General features: G+C 46.6%; 1 protein-coding gene across 1 annotated transcript; it reads left to right on the top strand.

The window, feature by feature from the left end:
* Positions 1-6902: 6902 nt before the first annotated feature.
* On the top strand, positions 6903-16459 carry LOC114592468 (uncharacterized). Its single transcript, XM_077923147.1, has 5 exons — positions 6903-7324; positions 10131-10979; positions 11961-12099; positions 12538-12795; positions 15076-16459. The coding sequence occupies exons 1-5, from the start codon at positions 7187-7189 to the stop codon at positions 16101-16103; spliced, it is 2412 nt and encodes an 803-aa protein (XP_077779273.1). The 5' UTR covers positions 6903-7186; the 3' UTR covers positions 16104-16459.
* Positions 16460-16537: the final 78 nt, after the last annotated feature.

The following is a 16537-nucleotide window of genomic DNA, read 5'->3' as shown; positions in this document are numbered from 1 at the left end:
TCTGCACCTCGAGTGCTTTCATGTAAGGGCTTGGCCAGACTGCTGAAATCAGGTATCCATAGTCTACAAAACCCTGCTGTTCCCAGGAATCCTCTAAGTTGTTTCCTTGTGGTAGGTTCCTTGATAAGGCAAATAGCTTCTTTCCTCTCTGGTCTCAATGCTCGTTGTTGGTGTGAGATGTCAAAGCCCAAATATTTGACCTTTTCTAAACATAACTGTGCCTTTTTCTGGGAAACTCGGTAGCCAGCTTGCCAGAGCAAGTGGAGCAGTTCCTCTGTCCCTTTTTTACAGGTATCAAAATCCTTTGCTGCTAGTATAAGGTCATCTACATATTGCAGAACCACCTTTTCTCCAGGTATTGAGGGGTAACTTGTTAGATCCTTCGCCAAGGCAGTGCCAAACAAAGTTGGGGAATTTTTAAATCCCTGGGGCAATCTTGTCCAGGTTAGCTGGCCTTTTGTTCCTGTTAAAGGGTCTTCCCACTGGAAGGCAAATATAGGTTGGCTCTGTGGTGCCAGCCGGCAACAGAAGAATGCATCTTTCAAGTCCAATACAGTAAAAAATGTTGCTTCTGGTGGGATCAAACTCAGCAAGGTATATGGGTTTGGTACATTTGGGTGCAAGGTCTCGATAGCCTGGTTTACGAGCCTCAAGTCCTGCACTGGCCTGTATTCATCTGTCCCAGGTTTTCGAACAGGCAAAAGGGGTGTGTTCCATTCTGATTGGCAGGGCTTAAGCAGACCATATTTTAATAGGCGGTCCAAATGTTTCTGGATGCCCTCTGCTGCTCGCCGGGGTAAAGGATATTGCTTTACAGATACAGGGGTAGCCATAGGTTTTAAGGTTACTACAATTGGAGCTATATTCTTGGCCATTCCTGGTGGGCTATTTTCGGCCCATACTCCTGGTGGCACCTGTAGGGTTCGGAGGAGCTTGTTTAATTCTGTATCCAATGTGGGTTGGACTTGCAAGGCTGACATTAGGCGCCATGATTGTTCCTTAGGTACTGAAAGGGTAATTATTCCTGCTGCCTTTGATGGCAGTTTCATTTCTGGACCTCGAGGAGTGAAGGTGATTTGGGCCTGCAGTTTGGACAGCATATCTCTACCTAAGAGAGGTATTGGACACTCAGGTATATACAAAAACTGATGGGTTAAACGATGTCCCCCAATCTGGCATTCCAAAGGTTGGAGGAAAGACCTCTTAGCTGACTGACCAGTGGCACTTTTAATGACTACACTTTTGGATGCCTTTTTCTGCAATAGTTCTGGGAGTACTGAGTATTCAGCCCCAGTATCAATCATAAAGTCTATTAAATGGCTTCCTAATTGAATCGTGACCGTGGGCTCCTGGAAGCCTAACTTTATGGAGTCCGGTCGTTCCTAGTCTTGGGTAAAATCCTCCTCTGCCAGTCCAATGAAATTGTCTCTACTCTGTCCTTGTCCAGGTCTCTGATATCTTCCATTTCGGATCATTCCCCGTCCCCGTCCCTGGTTTCTTGGGCCGGAGCCTGGGCCTGGGCCTGGGCCTGGGCGTACTTCTTCCAACCTCAGGGGTTCAGGACACTCCCGCTTCCAATGACCCTCCTTCTTGCAATTCGCACATTGATTCCTTCCCAGTGGTGGATTCCTTCCCCGCCCTCTTCCTCCATTTAAGGGGCAGTAGTCTTGCTTCACTGCTGTGGCCAGCATTACCATCTTTTCCTTCTGCCACTTCTTCTTCTCTTGTTTCTCAGCCTCATCCCTATTCCGATAAACTCGGCGTGCAATGGCCATAATTTGGCTCATCAGCATCCCTTCCCATCCTTCTGACTTCTGAATTTTCTTACGAATGTCAGAAGCGCACTGGGCCACAAATGTAGCAGTAATCATTCTGCTGTTTTCAGGGGCTTCAGGGTCAAAAGGAGTCCATATACGATAGGCTTCTTGCAGCCTCTCTAAAAAGTCTCCTGGACTCTCATTTGGTTTCTGTTCTACTTCTGAGACTTTAGACATATTAGTTGGCTTCTGGCATGCCCTGCGGATACCTTGCACAAGCGTCTGGCGATAGGTGGTAAGCCTGGCCAGGTGAATTGCATTGTTTGGATCCCAATTAGGATCTTCCAAGGGAAAGTTGTCTTGGAGATGACGGTCAATATTAAAAATATTTCCCACTCTGGCCTGCTCACGCAAATATATCTGTGCCTTTTCAATTATGTCTCTTCTTTCCTCAGTGGTGAACAGAGTATTCAGAAGCTGGCGACAATCTGTCCAAGTAGGACTATGAGTATTTACTATTGAAGTCACCAAGTCCATCATAGCCTGAGGTTTTTCTGCAAAAGATGGGGTGTGTGTTTTCCAATTCATCAGATCCGTAGTTGTGAATGGAATGTACTGAAGGGTCGAAGTTCGAGGTGGCCTTGGTCCGAGTTGCCCGTTAACCAGCACAGGCTCCTCAAGTGCATCAAATACTCTTCTGAGAGGGGCTACTACGTGATCTTTCTCTTCGCTTTGCTCTAGGGGCCTCAAATCATAGGGGATGGTATTTGTCCCAAGGCGTTCTTTTAGCAGCTTAATACGCCTGGCTGTATTGCTTGCTGACCGATTAAGGTCTCCCTGTAACTTCTGTAATAATTCTCTAGGACTTGGATGTACAGGGGTTTGGGGTAGGCAATCAGTTGTTCCACTAAAAGAGACTGTAGATGGAGTTCTACTGGGACTCACAGATGGAATAACCACTTCTGCTTGGGCTTCATTATAGGACTCCAATGCCTCCTGAAGATATTTATCATAATCTATCAAGGAGTCAAGTTCTGTGTCTCTACCCCCATTATTCGTTCCACTTTCTTGCCTTGGGGTTACAACTGGTGGAGGGTTTGGATTATGCTCCCTTCGATGTGGAGCATAGGGTGGAGGTGGAAGCACCTCTTCCTCTGGTCCCTCAAAAATGGGTTTGAGTTTATTTGGCAAGATTCCTTTCCTAGCTTCGGCTTTTACAGCCAATAATTTGCATCGTTGGACTTTGCATTCCCTTATCCATGGAGGATTTTTATTTAATGTGCTCAGCCAGGAATCTATATATGAAAATTGTTCTGGGCACCCTCCAGTTTCTTTGGTGATGTTAGACCAAAGTTTGCTTACTAAATTTATATCAAAAGTTCCCTGAGATGGCCATCCAGTATTTTGTTTTGGCCATTCTAGTTCACATAACGTTCTCAAGCGCTCTGGCGTCATTTTGACTCCATATGCCCCTGAGAAGGCTTTCTTAAAATTATTTAACATACATTCAAGAGGTGTATTTCCCCCCTTTGAACCCCCAACTCCCATTGTATGGCCCTGTGAAGTATCCACTCAGTCACTCACACACACGCTTCGTGGGTTTCCTTGCCCAGATGGAGTCGCCTCACTGGGAACCGAAGTACTACCCACTCCACACTCAGGTCAGCTACAGATTGCTCTGTACTTTCTCACACATACAATGCGCAAGATACTTCACCACACTCTACCTCCCAACTTTCCTTTTCCCCCACCAGACCACCATCTGATATACCCAACCACCTAGCGTACTCAGTTCCCACTTACTGAGACGCAGAAGTTTGATCAAGACTTCTCTTCCTCCCAATTAATTGGAGGGCCAAAAATCCCTTTGTGCACTTACCCCTTGGTTGGTTCCGTTTCCCCCCGGTCCGTCGCTGCCAGTGAGCAGGGTATCAGACAGACGAGACTTCTGCGTTCCCCTGGAAAAAATTTTTCCATGCGCGCTGGGTAGGCAGTTTAGAGATCCTCTCTCTTGTACCCTGCTCAGTAGAGCGAAGGGGCTGCGTTCCAGCAGACCACTTATCCGAGTCACGGCACCATAAAATGTAGCACCCTGCTTGTGGTTAACGCTTAGCTGGAATGAAATATTCAACGCAGCAATAGAGAAATTAAAATAATAATTTATTTGTCAGACAAATAAATGAGAGGCACAGTGGTATATGGTTACCAAGCTCTGGCCTGGCCTCCTGCCATTATGGCCAGCACTTATATTCCCTTAATCCAGCCCCCTTTGCTCCTCCTTTGGCTGCATCTGTCCAATCAGCCTGGTTGAAATTCCTATTGGCTGCCTGCTATATCCAATCACAAAAGATACACCCACATCCTCCTGTCCTTATATGGAGCACAAAGAGCTATATATTGTTACATCTATAAATGACAAATAAGTAGTAATATATCTTACATGTGTCTCAACAAGGAATATTAATTACCAGCTCACCTCTTGCCCTATTGCCTTCTAAAACAAATGGTTAATCTTAAATTTTTATCTTAAACATATGTCAAGGATCTTGAGTTTCACATCAACATTGAAAGATCTCCTTCATTTTGAAGGTTTCTAAACAAATGTCTGACAACCATATATCAGGAGCGCCCAGATGGCGTCTTCCTGTCTAGCAGGGGGCTAGGCTGGTGACTGACTTAATTTCAGGATAAATACAACTCTTACAGCTATATGAAATAAAAATCTAGCATTTCTTAAATCCTTTGCATAATTACATTTAAGCCAATATATTTAAGCTAATATATTTCATACATTATCATAGGTAACCTTTTAAAAGAATAAAGCTTCTCAAAATAGAAAGGAAGGAACTCAGTAAAAAAACAGGTTTTAAAAGGAACCCTTTCAGTTTACCCCCCCTTCAGCCATCTGCTCTCCTCTTTAGCTGTTCCCAATATTTATTGCTCTCTTAACTCTCTCAGTTTAAGAAAGAAACTGCCTTTAAAAAAGACTTCCCAGAAATGCTCTTTTTCTGCCAGCTAGATGCTTCTCCATTGCTCTTGGCCTTAGAAAATACAGCTCAAGGTTTAAGAGAGGCTCATGGTATCATTTTTACTCATTCCTAATTATGTTTATCTCTGCTTTTTTATCTTCTGTAACATGTAGGTCAATGTCCTGCTCTCAGTCTGTAATTCCAGCTTTTACGACTTTGAGAATTGTTTTCTGCTATCAATCAAGGGGCCCCTTGTCTAGGAAGAAAACACTGTCAGTGTTTTCTTAAGCAGCTAGCCTTCTTGCCTGGCGTGAAACTTTTAAAAATCTAAGCCCTCTTTAATATACAAGCCCTGATCAAACATTAATAAAATGCAGGCTTATGCCTGATGCCTCAATTTTTGTTCACCGCTCTGTAGTGGGTAAGGGGGCAGAATTTGTCGCCTCTTCTGGGAAGGAAAAAACTTAAAACACGATGCAGTGTTTTCAAAAAACAGACCAGAGGCAATTGTACTTCATCCAGCAGAGCTTTACTTGCTGCTGAAGGCAAATGAGCATAATGGCCACATTCAGGATTGGCACAATCCATAAGAATCAAGTTGTGGCGCTCACAATAAAACCTACAAACTTATAATAAGACTAAACCCTAACACCAGAGCATACAGAAACACAACACTGGAACAAAGAGATAGAAAGAGAAAGTAAAACCCAGGATCATTCTGGCCTGTATTTATAGTCAGCGTGACCTTAACAGAAAGAGTTAAGAGAACCAGTTTCCCAAAAATCCTTGAAAACCGGAACACTCACTTCCGGGTTTTGATCGTTCGGGAGCCGATTTGTTCAGGAGCCAAGGCGTTCGAGATCCAAGGTACGACTGTATTCAGATTCAAAGCAGCTTACAGCTGTTTCTTGGTTCCCCTCCTATTCTCCTTGCTCTGAAGGGTGTCCCATTCCAAAAGCCGGAGGGAGATGCCCAACAATCAAGAGACAGGTCTGGAGCCTTTAAGCTTCCACTGAGAAACCTAAACTCATTATCCTGGACTATTAGCTAGCATCAACTCTACAAACAGGTGGTGTGTCCAGAGTCAAGAACACACACACACACACGAGAGATTTTCACATAAAAAGACTCAGGTGGATATTGGTTGTGGGACAGGGAGGAGGGAAAGGGAAAGAAAGGATAAAACAGCAGAGAAGAACGTATATGGGCAGAGGACTAAGAATTACATACTATGTACTGCATGCATTTCCCCATAAACATTTCAATAAATAAATTTCTTTTGCAAAAAAGTGATTAAATGGTTTTTAAACTGTTGCTGGTAACTGGTCGGTTCCATGTTTTGTTGGGGTATCATACAGTGTAGAAAGTTCTCAGGCAATTCAGCCATACCCAAACAGTTACCACGTTTTTTAAGGGGCAGTGTGTGTAGCTCTCCAGTAGTGATGTATGGAAGTGAGAGCTGGACCATAAAGATGGCTGATCGCCGAAGAATGGATGCTTTTGAATTATGGTGCTGGAGGAGACTCTTGAGAGTCCCATGGACTGCAGGAAGATCAAACCTCTCCATTCTGAAGGAAATCAGCCCTGAGTGCTCACTGGAAGGACAGATCCTGAAGCTGAGGCTCCAATACTTTGGCCACCTCATGAGAAGAGAAGACTCCCTGGAAAAGACCCTGATGTTGGGAAAGATGGAGGGCCCAAGGAGAAGGGGACGACAGAGGACGAGATGGTTGGATGGTGTTCTTGAAGCTACCAGCATGAGTTTGACCAAACTGCGGGAGGCAGTGGAAGACAGGAGTGCCTGGCGTGCTCTGGTCCAGGGGGTCACGAAGAGTCGGACACGACTAAACGACTAAACAACAACGTGTGTAGCTCTTGTATATAAGAAAATCATAAGAGCCATGCTAGAGCCATGAGCTTAAACAACACCGCTGGTGCTTTTCAAGCTATCTTGGGATTCGTTTGAATGGGAAGCGGCGCAGGGATGCAAACAGCCGGGGGATCAAATGAGAAAATCAACGCAGCAGCTCCCTTAAGTGACGCCGCCCCCCTTTTTTTGGAGAGATCGGAAAGGCTCTCCGGGAATTGCAGCTCCGACAGGGAAAGACTACAACTCCCAGAATTCCCCTTTGCCCAGAAAAGTCCAGCCGGCGTGAGCCTGACTCCCCTCTCCTCTGTGCAGAAAGAGGAGGAGCTTTCTCCCCCCGCCCCCCAGTCAATGCTAAGAAGGCAGGAGGGAGCCCTTTGCACTCAAAAATTAATATACCCACCTAGAATCGGGGATCAGAGAGAGAGAGAGAAGTGTGTGTGTGTGTGTTTATGAGTGGATCCAAAACTCCCCTCGTGGAATTGGATCTGGGCCAGCAAGATCCCTGCTAGAGAAGCTGGGAGAGGGAAAGAGAGAGCCAGCAGATCTAAATGTTCGCATGGAGAGCTAAGCTCCTTCCGCGATTCCTTTGAATGCATGCAGTTTGCTTGGGGCCGGTGGGTGCTCTTGGGGCGCACGTGGCGTCACGGGGGAGACGCACGTCTGAACGGACGCAGGAACGGGGAAGATTGGGGACGCGCATCCCTTCAAACACCAAGTCGGATCAGAAGGTGAGAGCGCCTCCTTCCTTCCTTTTTTTTTTTGGCCAATTGTTTTTATTGATTTTCATAATAATAATAATAATAATAATAATAATAATAATAATAATAATTTATACCCTGCCCATCTGGCTGGGTTTCCTCAGCCACTCTGGGCGACTTCCAACTGAATATTCAAATACAATAATCTATTAACATTAAAAGCTTCCCTAAGCTTCCCTAAATTATTTCACGTCATTGCCAAATGAATGCAATTTAATGCAATTTCCCAAAACGGGCTTCCAGAGAGCGCTTCCTCTTAAATGTGTGTGTGTGTGTGAACAGGTGCCAACTCCGTGGGACCCTCCCACAAAATTCCCTATGAAGGGGGCGGGCACCCACAAATTTTGGTGCCAGGGCCATGCCCCATGGTTGCAGGACAAAGTTGGTACTCCTGTGTGTGTGTGTGTGTGTGTGTGTGTAAGAGAGAGCACTTCCATGTCTAAGATGCTTAGCAGGTATACAGATCACAGAATCAGAGAATTGGGAGGGACTCCCGTGGTCATCTAGTCCAACCCCCCTGCAATACAGGAATCTCAACTCAAGCATCCGTGACAGATGGCCATCCAACCTCTGCTTAAAATCTCCGAGGAAGAAGAGGCCACAACCTCCTGAGGGAGACCGTTCCACTGTTGAACAGCTCTTCCTGTCAGAAAGTTCTTCCTGATGTTTAGCCATGTTGCAGGAATTTATGTATAGGTTGGGGGGGGTGTTGCCCCTCCATCAGATATCATGCGCATGCAGCCCACTACCAAAATCAGCACAATCGCTTTTGTGACTTTTGTGATTTGTCCCCACAAAACACTTCATCACAGTTTCTTCCTGTCTATTCAAAGGGCCTTTGCTGCACGATACCAAATGTAAGAATTCACTGATAAATGTACCTATGTACTGGCTCACAGGGAAAACTTCAGAAATTCATATAGACATGTGAGCTCAGCTACTCAGCAGCCCCTCTGCCTGAGTGCTAATTCCTGGCATCCTGATACCTGAGTGCCAGACAGGTAGCCATTCCAGATATAACAAGCCCAGATGAAGACAAAAGGGTGTGATTAATTTGGCTGGGAAACAGGGAAATGTAGATATCTCTTTTGTTACACCTGATGGGTGTTTGGTGGAGGGCAAGGAGAACCATGGGGCAGGGTCCAGGATGCTCAGATTACTGCCACCAGAACTCCCCTTTCATGATGTAACCATGATGTATTAGTGATGTAGTTTTGTGGGGGGGTGTAACATGGGGAATAGCAGCTAATAAAAGTTTGGGGGCTCTTTTGTTCGGGGCTTCCATCTTGTTCCACCTTGTGGCAGGTGGGAGTCCTGTTGCGACAGTCTTCAATAAAGACCAAGCCTACTGGCTGCTGTTTTGCTGTGGTATTCCTGGCTGGGGTCCTTGTTTTTTGTCCAAGGGAGCCCCCAGATTTCTCCGTTAACAGCCGGAATCTCCTTTCTTGTAACTCAAAGCCATTGGTTTGGGTTCATATGGAAGATTTTTTAATGTTTAATGTTTTATTATGTTTTTATATATGTTGGAAGCTGCCCAGAGTGACCAGCAGATGGGTGGGGTATAAATAATGACATTATTATTATTATTATTATTATTATTATTATGGAAGAGGATCCTATTTTCATCGGAGAAATGTTGAAGTTTAGCGCTCATTTCTGTATCATTTGCAAACAGATTCCCCCACCCCCCACCCAGAAGCAAATACAGTCAAACCTCGGTTCTCAAACGGCTCCATTGCCGAACGTTTCAGCTCCCAAACACCGAAAACCTGTAAGTGTTTTGGTTTTTCAGAACTCGAATGGCTTCCGAGGCGTGTTTCTCTCCCCCCCCCCCATTGAAATTGGAGACAGCCCTTGGATTTTCGGTTTTCAAACGTTTCAGAAGTCGAACGGTCTTCCGGAACAGATTACGTTCGAAAACTGAGGTTCCACTGTAACTGAGAAATTAGTGTGAAGCTTGCACTATATTCCCAGATGTGTGAATGCTCAACTGTAATGTAGAAATTAACAGAGAAGTGTCAGGAAAGCAAAAGATATATCGTGCAACTGCAGCCCAAGAGAGAGAAGATTGAGGTGGCTGCCAACAGGAGAAGGCGAGGCTCTCTTGAACTTTTAAGGTTTGAAGTGTGTGCAAATGTCTGTGTACCTTACACTCAAAGTGCCTTTAGTACAACTTTCCACGGTTGTGGCTTCTCCAAAAGAATCATGGGAACCTTTGTTGAAGAAGTTGAAAATAGGAGGTCCCCTGTTCCCCTTGACTGACAATTCCCAAAGCGGTTTAGCAATCGGCTCCTCTTTCTGGGAGACTCTGGGAATTTGTATGAGGCTCAAATCTTAAGGTGGATGAGTGGAAAAGCATCTTCTTTGTTTGCAGAATGTCACAAGTTTGATCCCTGGCAATGTGGAAGGGGGGGCGGGGAGAGAACAAATTAAGGTCCTAAAACATTCTGGTTCCATAATAACCAGGTAGAATGTTCTGGAGAAGGAAGGAGCTACGTGGCAGTTGGTTCCGCCCAGGCCAATGCCACTCTGGGCGGCTCCCAACAGAATTAAAAGCACAATAAAACATCAAACATTAAAAGCTTCCCTAAACAGGGCTGCCTGCAGATGTCTTCTAAAAGTCAGGTAGTTGTTTATTTCCTTGACATCTGGTGGGAGGGTGTTCCACAGGGCAGGAGCCACTACCGAGAAGGCCCTCTGCCTGGGGAAAGAGATTCCACCAGGGAGAGAGTTTGGAAAGGTTTATCTCACCTGCATATTTTTTTCCCTCCCCCAGACAGAAGCTCAGCGCACCCACCTCGATCACGGTAGTTTATTCTGGAGTTTTCCGGGAGTTTGTCCTGGGTTGAAAATGGAAAGGGATGTTCCTGACGGCAGTTCGCAAAGGGAAAGCCCCGGGAAATCCATTCGCGACAATGTAAACCGCAAACCCCGGATGGGCTTCGAGGGAGAAAGCGAATCCCCTGAAGCAGTGCATTGTGGGGGAGCGCACCAGAGAGCGGCTCTGCGCCAGGTGAAGGAGGAGCCGGAAGATGGTTTGGGCCAGTCCTGGGAAGCCCAGTGGCAGGAGTTTTTGAAGACGGTAGAGTCCCCTCACTCGGAATGGGGGGTCCCCCAGTTGCCGGAGGAGCCCACCCCCTGGGACGATGCCCAGGCCTTCTTGGCCTCCTTCGAGCGAGTGGCCAAAGCCTGCCGGTGGCCCAAGGCCGAGTGGGCGGTCCGTCTGCTGCCGGCCCTCAGCGGGGAAGCCGAGCTGGCCTTCAGCAGCCTGGAGGCCGGAGACAAGGAGAATTATGGGAAAGTGAAGGCCATCATCCTGCGATGGGATGCCCTCACGAGGGAGAGGTGGCGCCAGCACTTCCGCTGCTTCCGCTACAAGGAGGCCGAGGGGCCGCGAGGGGTTTGCGGGCAGCTCCAAGAGCTCTGCCGCCAGTGGCTGAAGGTGGAGAGGCACTCCAAGGAGCAGATCCTGGAGCTGCTGATCCTGGAGCAGTTCCTGACCGTCCTTCCGCCGGAGATCCAGAGCTGGGTGAGGGAGCACAGCCCGGAAACCTGCTCCCAGGCGGTGGCCCTGGCCGAGGAGTTCTTGTTGAGGCAGCGAGAGGCCGAGAGACTGGATAACCAGGTGAGAGCTGCCATAAAACTCTGGTTGGCAGGTTACACCAAACCAGGTGTCCATGGAGGTGCAGGTCAGTTCTGTATCCGGGGCAGCCATCTACCAGCTCCACCTGGTACGCAGGCTGAGACCCTACCTGTCTCGCCAGAGTGGTGCATGCTCTAGTTATCTCCCGCTTGGACTACTGCAATTCGCTCTACGTGGGGCTACCTTTGAAAGTGACTCGGAAACTACAACAAATACAGAATGCGGCAGCTAGACTGGTGACTGGAAGCGGTTGCCGAGACCATATAACACCGGTCTTGAAAGACCTATATTGGCTCCCAGTACGTTTCCGAGCACAATTCAAAGTGTTGGTGTTGCTCTTTAAAGCCCTAAACGGCCTCGGTCCAGTATATCTGAAGGAGCGTCTCCACCCCCATCATTCAGCCCAGACGCTGAGGTGCAGCTCTGAGGGCCTTCTCAGTAGTGGCGTCCGCCCTGTGGAACGCCCTCCCATCAGATGTCAAAGACTACCTGACATTTAGAAGACATGTGAAGGCAGCCCTGTTCCGGGAAGTTTTTAATGTGTGACATTTTAATGTATTTTTAATCTTTGTTGGAAGCTGCCCAGAGTGGCTGGGGAGGCCCAGCCAGATGGGCGGGATATAAATAATATTTTTTTAAAAAATTATTATTATTATTATCACTGAATATTCTGGCTGTGTAGGATGGATATACAAAGTATATGCATATAAGCGTTTGCCACCTCAGTGCAGACACAAGGTGAGGCATGGCAGCACAGCGCATTGCATTGGCCTGGGCGGAACCAACTGCCACGTGGCTCCTTCCCTCTCCGGAACATTCTATCTGGTTATTATGGTAGCAGAATCTTTTAGGAACTAAATTTGCTCCCCCCCTTTCCTTGCCCACCAACGGCATGTGACCCTTGCCAGGCTTCCTTGGTCCTTTGGCTGAAAAAGGTGAACAGGCCCCTCTTTGCTGTTGCAGGTATTATTTGAGGAGGACGAGGAGGAAGAGGGTTCATCTGAAGTTGACCACACCCCTCCTGATGCTGTGCAGAGGCCGGCCAACGTGGAAACCAAGCAGGAAGATGGCAGCCACTACGATGGGGATCCGTGCCCATCGGGTAAGCAGGGTGTAAGGTAAAGGTAAAGGTACCCCTGCCCGTACGGGCCAGTCTTGACAGACTCTGGGGTTGGTGTGCCCATCTCACTCAAGAGGCCGGGGGCCAGCGCTGTTCGGAGACACTTTCCGGGTCACTTGGCCAGCGTGACATCGCTGCTCTGGCGAGCCAGAGCTGCACACAGAAACGCCGTTTACCTTCCCGCTAGAAAGCGGTCCCTATTTATCTACTTGCACCCAGGGGTGCTTTTGAACTGCTAGGTTGGCAGGCGCTGGGACCGAGCAATGGGAGCACACCCCGCCGCGGGGATTCGAACCGCCGACCTTTCGATCGGCAAGCCCTAGGCACTGAGGCTTTTACCCACAGCACCACCCGCGTCCCCTAAGCGTTTCCTCTAATACAGGTATGGAATTGTTTGGGATTTCCACTTTTTGTCTTCAGCAGGCAATGGATGGATGACCGCAGATGAGGAGGAGAAATATTTGCCCGAAGATTCTGACACGGTGGCGCCACGTGGGACTTCAGCATGGAAAGAGAGTCTTTCCCCGTGTCACGAGCTCAATAGTTCCTCAGCAAGTCAGGAAAGAATGAGGTGCTGTCAGGAAATCCGCCCAGCACAGGAAGCAGAACTATCCATTTCCTGTGGGGAAGGTCCCCAGGTCCCCAGTGAACCCACGATCCAAATAGAGATTGATGCTGGTAAGATACAGAACCCTTGAAGTGCTTGTGGCAAAAGCAGACAAAACTTCACTGACTCCCTCTTCCTAGAGTGGCCCACCGGAGGCCGCCGTGGGAAGCCCCCAAGCCAGGACCTGAGTGCAGCATCGACAGTCACTTGCGATTGCAAGTGATTGGCATTCAGGGGGGACACTGATTCTGACAGTGGAGGTAGATTGCAGCCATCAGGGCCAGTAGCAATCAATAGATTTATTCTCCATGATTTGATAATAATAATAATAATAATAATAATAATAATAATAATAATAATAATAATAATAATAATAATAATAATTTATAACCCACCCATCTGGCTGGGCTTCCCCAGCCACTCTGGGCGGCTTCCAACAAAATATCAAAATACAGTAATTCATCAAACATTAAAAGCTTCCCTAAACAGGGCTGCCGTCTGATGTCTTCTAAAAGTCTGGTAGTTCTCTTTGAAATCTGGTGGGAGGGCATTCCACAGGGCGGGTGCCACTACCAAGAAGGCCCTCTGCCTGGTTCCCTGTGACTTGGCTTCTTGCAGTGAGGGAACTGCCAGAAGGCCCTCGGAGCTGGACCTCAGTGTCCGGGCAGAACGATGGGGGTGGAGACGCTCCTTCAGGTATACAGGGCCAAGGAGGCCATTTAGGGCTTTAAAGCACCAACACTTTGAATTGTGCTCGGAAACGTACAAATAAATAATGACACTATCAAATGAGCAAATGGATTAAAAAAACAAAACACCACAAACAGTGATAAACAGGTAACTGGAGATGATAAAAATCAAACAAAACAAGCGGGCAGGGGAGGGGAAGCAACCACCACAACTTTATGATTCATTGAGAAAGGGGTGTGGGGGTGATGGAAATAAGATATAGTCCCAACCAGAGAATAATGGCAGATTTGAGTTAATGGATTTACGCCGAAATGGCAAAAATGCCTGGAAGCATCAGAAATCAGGAAGAACAGAATTTAAATAAAAAATGGGGCAAATTTATAATTTATCTTAAAACCCACTGTACAGTGGTAACTCAGGTTAAGAACTTAATTCGTTCTGGAGGTCCATTCTTAACCTGAAACTGTTTTTAACCTGAGGTACCACTTTAGCTAATGGGGCCTCCCACTGCCGCCACACCGCGCGATTTCTGTTCTCATCCTGAAGCAAAGTTCTTAACCCGAGGTACTATTTCTGGGTTAGCGGAGTCTGTAACCTGAAGCGTCTGTAACCTGAGGTACCACTGTACAGTCGTACCTCGAAAGTCGAACAGAATCCATTCTGGAAGTCCATTTGACTTCCGAAACATTCAATTTCCAAAACATGGCTTCTGATTGGCTGCAGGAAGCTCCTGTAACCAATCGGAAGCCACAGAAGCCCCGTTGGATGTTCGGCTTCTAAAAGAACGTTCGAAAACTGGAACACTCAGTTCCAGTTTTCGATCGTTTGGGAGCCGGAACATTTGACTCCCTAGGCGTTTGGGAGCTGAGGTACGACTGTAAACAGTTGAAATTGTTAGTAGGATTAGAAAAACGCTGGTAGTTTAATGGTGAATTTTGGATATACTGCAGATGTAAAAGATTTGGATTAGTATAAAAGATGTAGGAGGAAATGACTAACAATAGGACCCACAAAGGGGAGGAAGGAAATCCAGGCGATTCTATGGAATCTTGTTTTTATGTTGTATGTTGGATATGTGATAGTAAAACTTTAATTTGAAAAACCAAAATAATAATAGAATAGAATAGAATAGAATAGAATAGAATAGAATAGAATAGAATAGAATAGAATAGAATTTATTAGTTATACCCCACCCATCTGGCTGTGCCTCTCCAGCTACTCTGGACGGCTTCCAACAGAATATTAAAATACAGTGGTCTGTTAAACATTAAAAGCTTCCCTAAAGAGGGCTGCCTTCAGATGTCTCCTAAAAGTCTGGTAGTTGTTCTTCTCTTTGACATCTGGTGGGAGGGCATTCCACAAGGGCGGGTGCCACCCCCGAGAAGGCCCTCCCATGTAAGGCACCACTACCCAAAATGCCCTGTTCACCACCAATTTATTACTATGGGGGGAAATGGGGATCCTTCCTTCCCACTGTCCAAGCCACCCCCATGGTTGCATTCAGTAATATTTGTTCACAGACACAAAGTCCCCCACAGACTTTTGCACAGATGATGGGAGTTGTGGTAGTGCCTTGTGGAAGCCTTTCCCAAGTTAATAGTGAGCTTTGTCCCCCCTTTGCCCCTTGATATCTTACTGGGTTTCTCTCTTTATTCTTGCAGATGATGTGGGGGAGAACGAGGAAGAACGGGAATTACCTGGGATATTGTCCGGAAGAGATGGGCATGAACAGTTGAAGGAGATCCTTTGGAATCGAGATGGACCACAGATGGAGGAAGGCAACCACACAGGGAAAAAGAAACACCGATCCATTCCTTATCAGGATGGGAACTTTTATGACATCCCAGATCAACAAGAACAGGCAGAAAACAGGAGGGTCAAGGGCCTCGATATTTGTTGGAGAATACACACAGAAGAGAAACCAGACCAGACCTTAGTGTTTGGGAAGAGCTTCACTGAGGGCGGAAATCTTCCGGAATTTCAAAATCTCTGTGAAGAGCAGAAACCGTACAAATGCTTTGTGTGTGGAAAGTGCTTCACACGGAGTACCAACCTTACTTCACATCAAAGAATCCACACAGGGGAGAAGCCCTATGGCTGCCCAGACTGTAGCAAGAGGTTTTCTAGTCAGTCAGATCTTATTAAGCATAAGAGAATTCACAGAGGAGAGAAACCGTACAGATGCTTTGTGTGTGGGAAGAGCTTTAGCCAGGGTGGGCACCTCACCTCGCACCAAAGAATCCACACAGGGGAGAAGCCCTATAAATGCTTGGAGTGTGGGAAGAACTTTAGCAAGAACACCAACCTTACTCTGCACCAGAGAATCCACACAGGGGAGAAACCATACAAATGTCTAGAGTGTGGGAAGAGCTTCACTTGGAATTCAAACCTTACCTCCCACCAGAGAATTCACACAGGGGAGAAACCGTTCAGATGCTCAGATTGTAGCAAGAGCTTCTGCAATCACTCGACGCTTATTAAGCACATGCGAATCCACACAGGGGAGAAGCCCTATAAATGCTTTGTGTGTGCAAAAAGCTTCAGTCAGAGCTCTAGCCTCACGGCACACAAGAGAATCCACACGGGGGAGAAACCGTATAAGTGTTCTGAATGTGGGAAGAGCTATAGCAAAAACACAAATCTTATTTCACATCAGAGAATTCACACAGTGGGAAAAGTGCGTAAGTAAATTGTTGCATTAATGCTTGGAGTGTAGGAAGAGCCCTCGATGTATACCTATAGGGAAAACCATAGAAATTAAACTTTCTACACATGAAGAAATCCAGCTACCATCTTATTAGATATTCACACACAGAAGTTGCATAAATGTCTAGATGTCTGGAGGTCAAGTTATAAGTCGTGGAAAACCATACGAGTGACAGTGGACAAAATTGAGGGGGGATTGAGCAACTTCCATTGTTTCTCCACCAGTCAGTTAAAATGTAAACGGGATTCTGGGGGGCAGTTTTTCCTAGATAGATATTTCTTTTTGTCAGCATTATGCAAACTACATTGAAATAAAGGTTTCTTCCAGGTTTTTCAAGCGGAACTGTGGATTGTTGCTTATTGTTTACGTTTGCTGCAAATGGGGGAAAAAAGATTTTATAAAGCTTTTGGAGTTGG

Source organism: Podarcis muralis, chromosome 2, assembly GCF_964188315.1.
Source record: "Podarcis muralis chromosome 2, rPodMur119.hap1.1, whole genome shotgun sequence".
Lineage (NCBI taxonomy): Eukaryota > Metazoa > Chordata > Lepidosauria > Squamata > Lacertidae > Podarcis > Podarcis muralis.
This window is presented reverse-complemented; position numbering and strand designations above follow the sequence as displayed.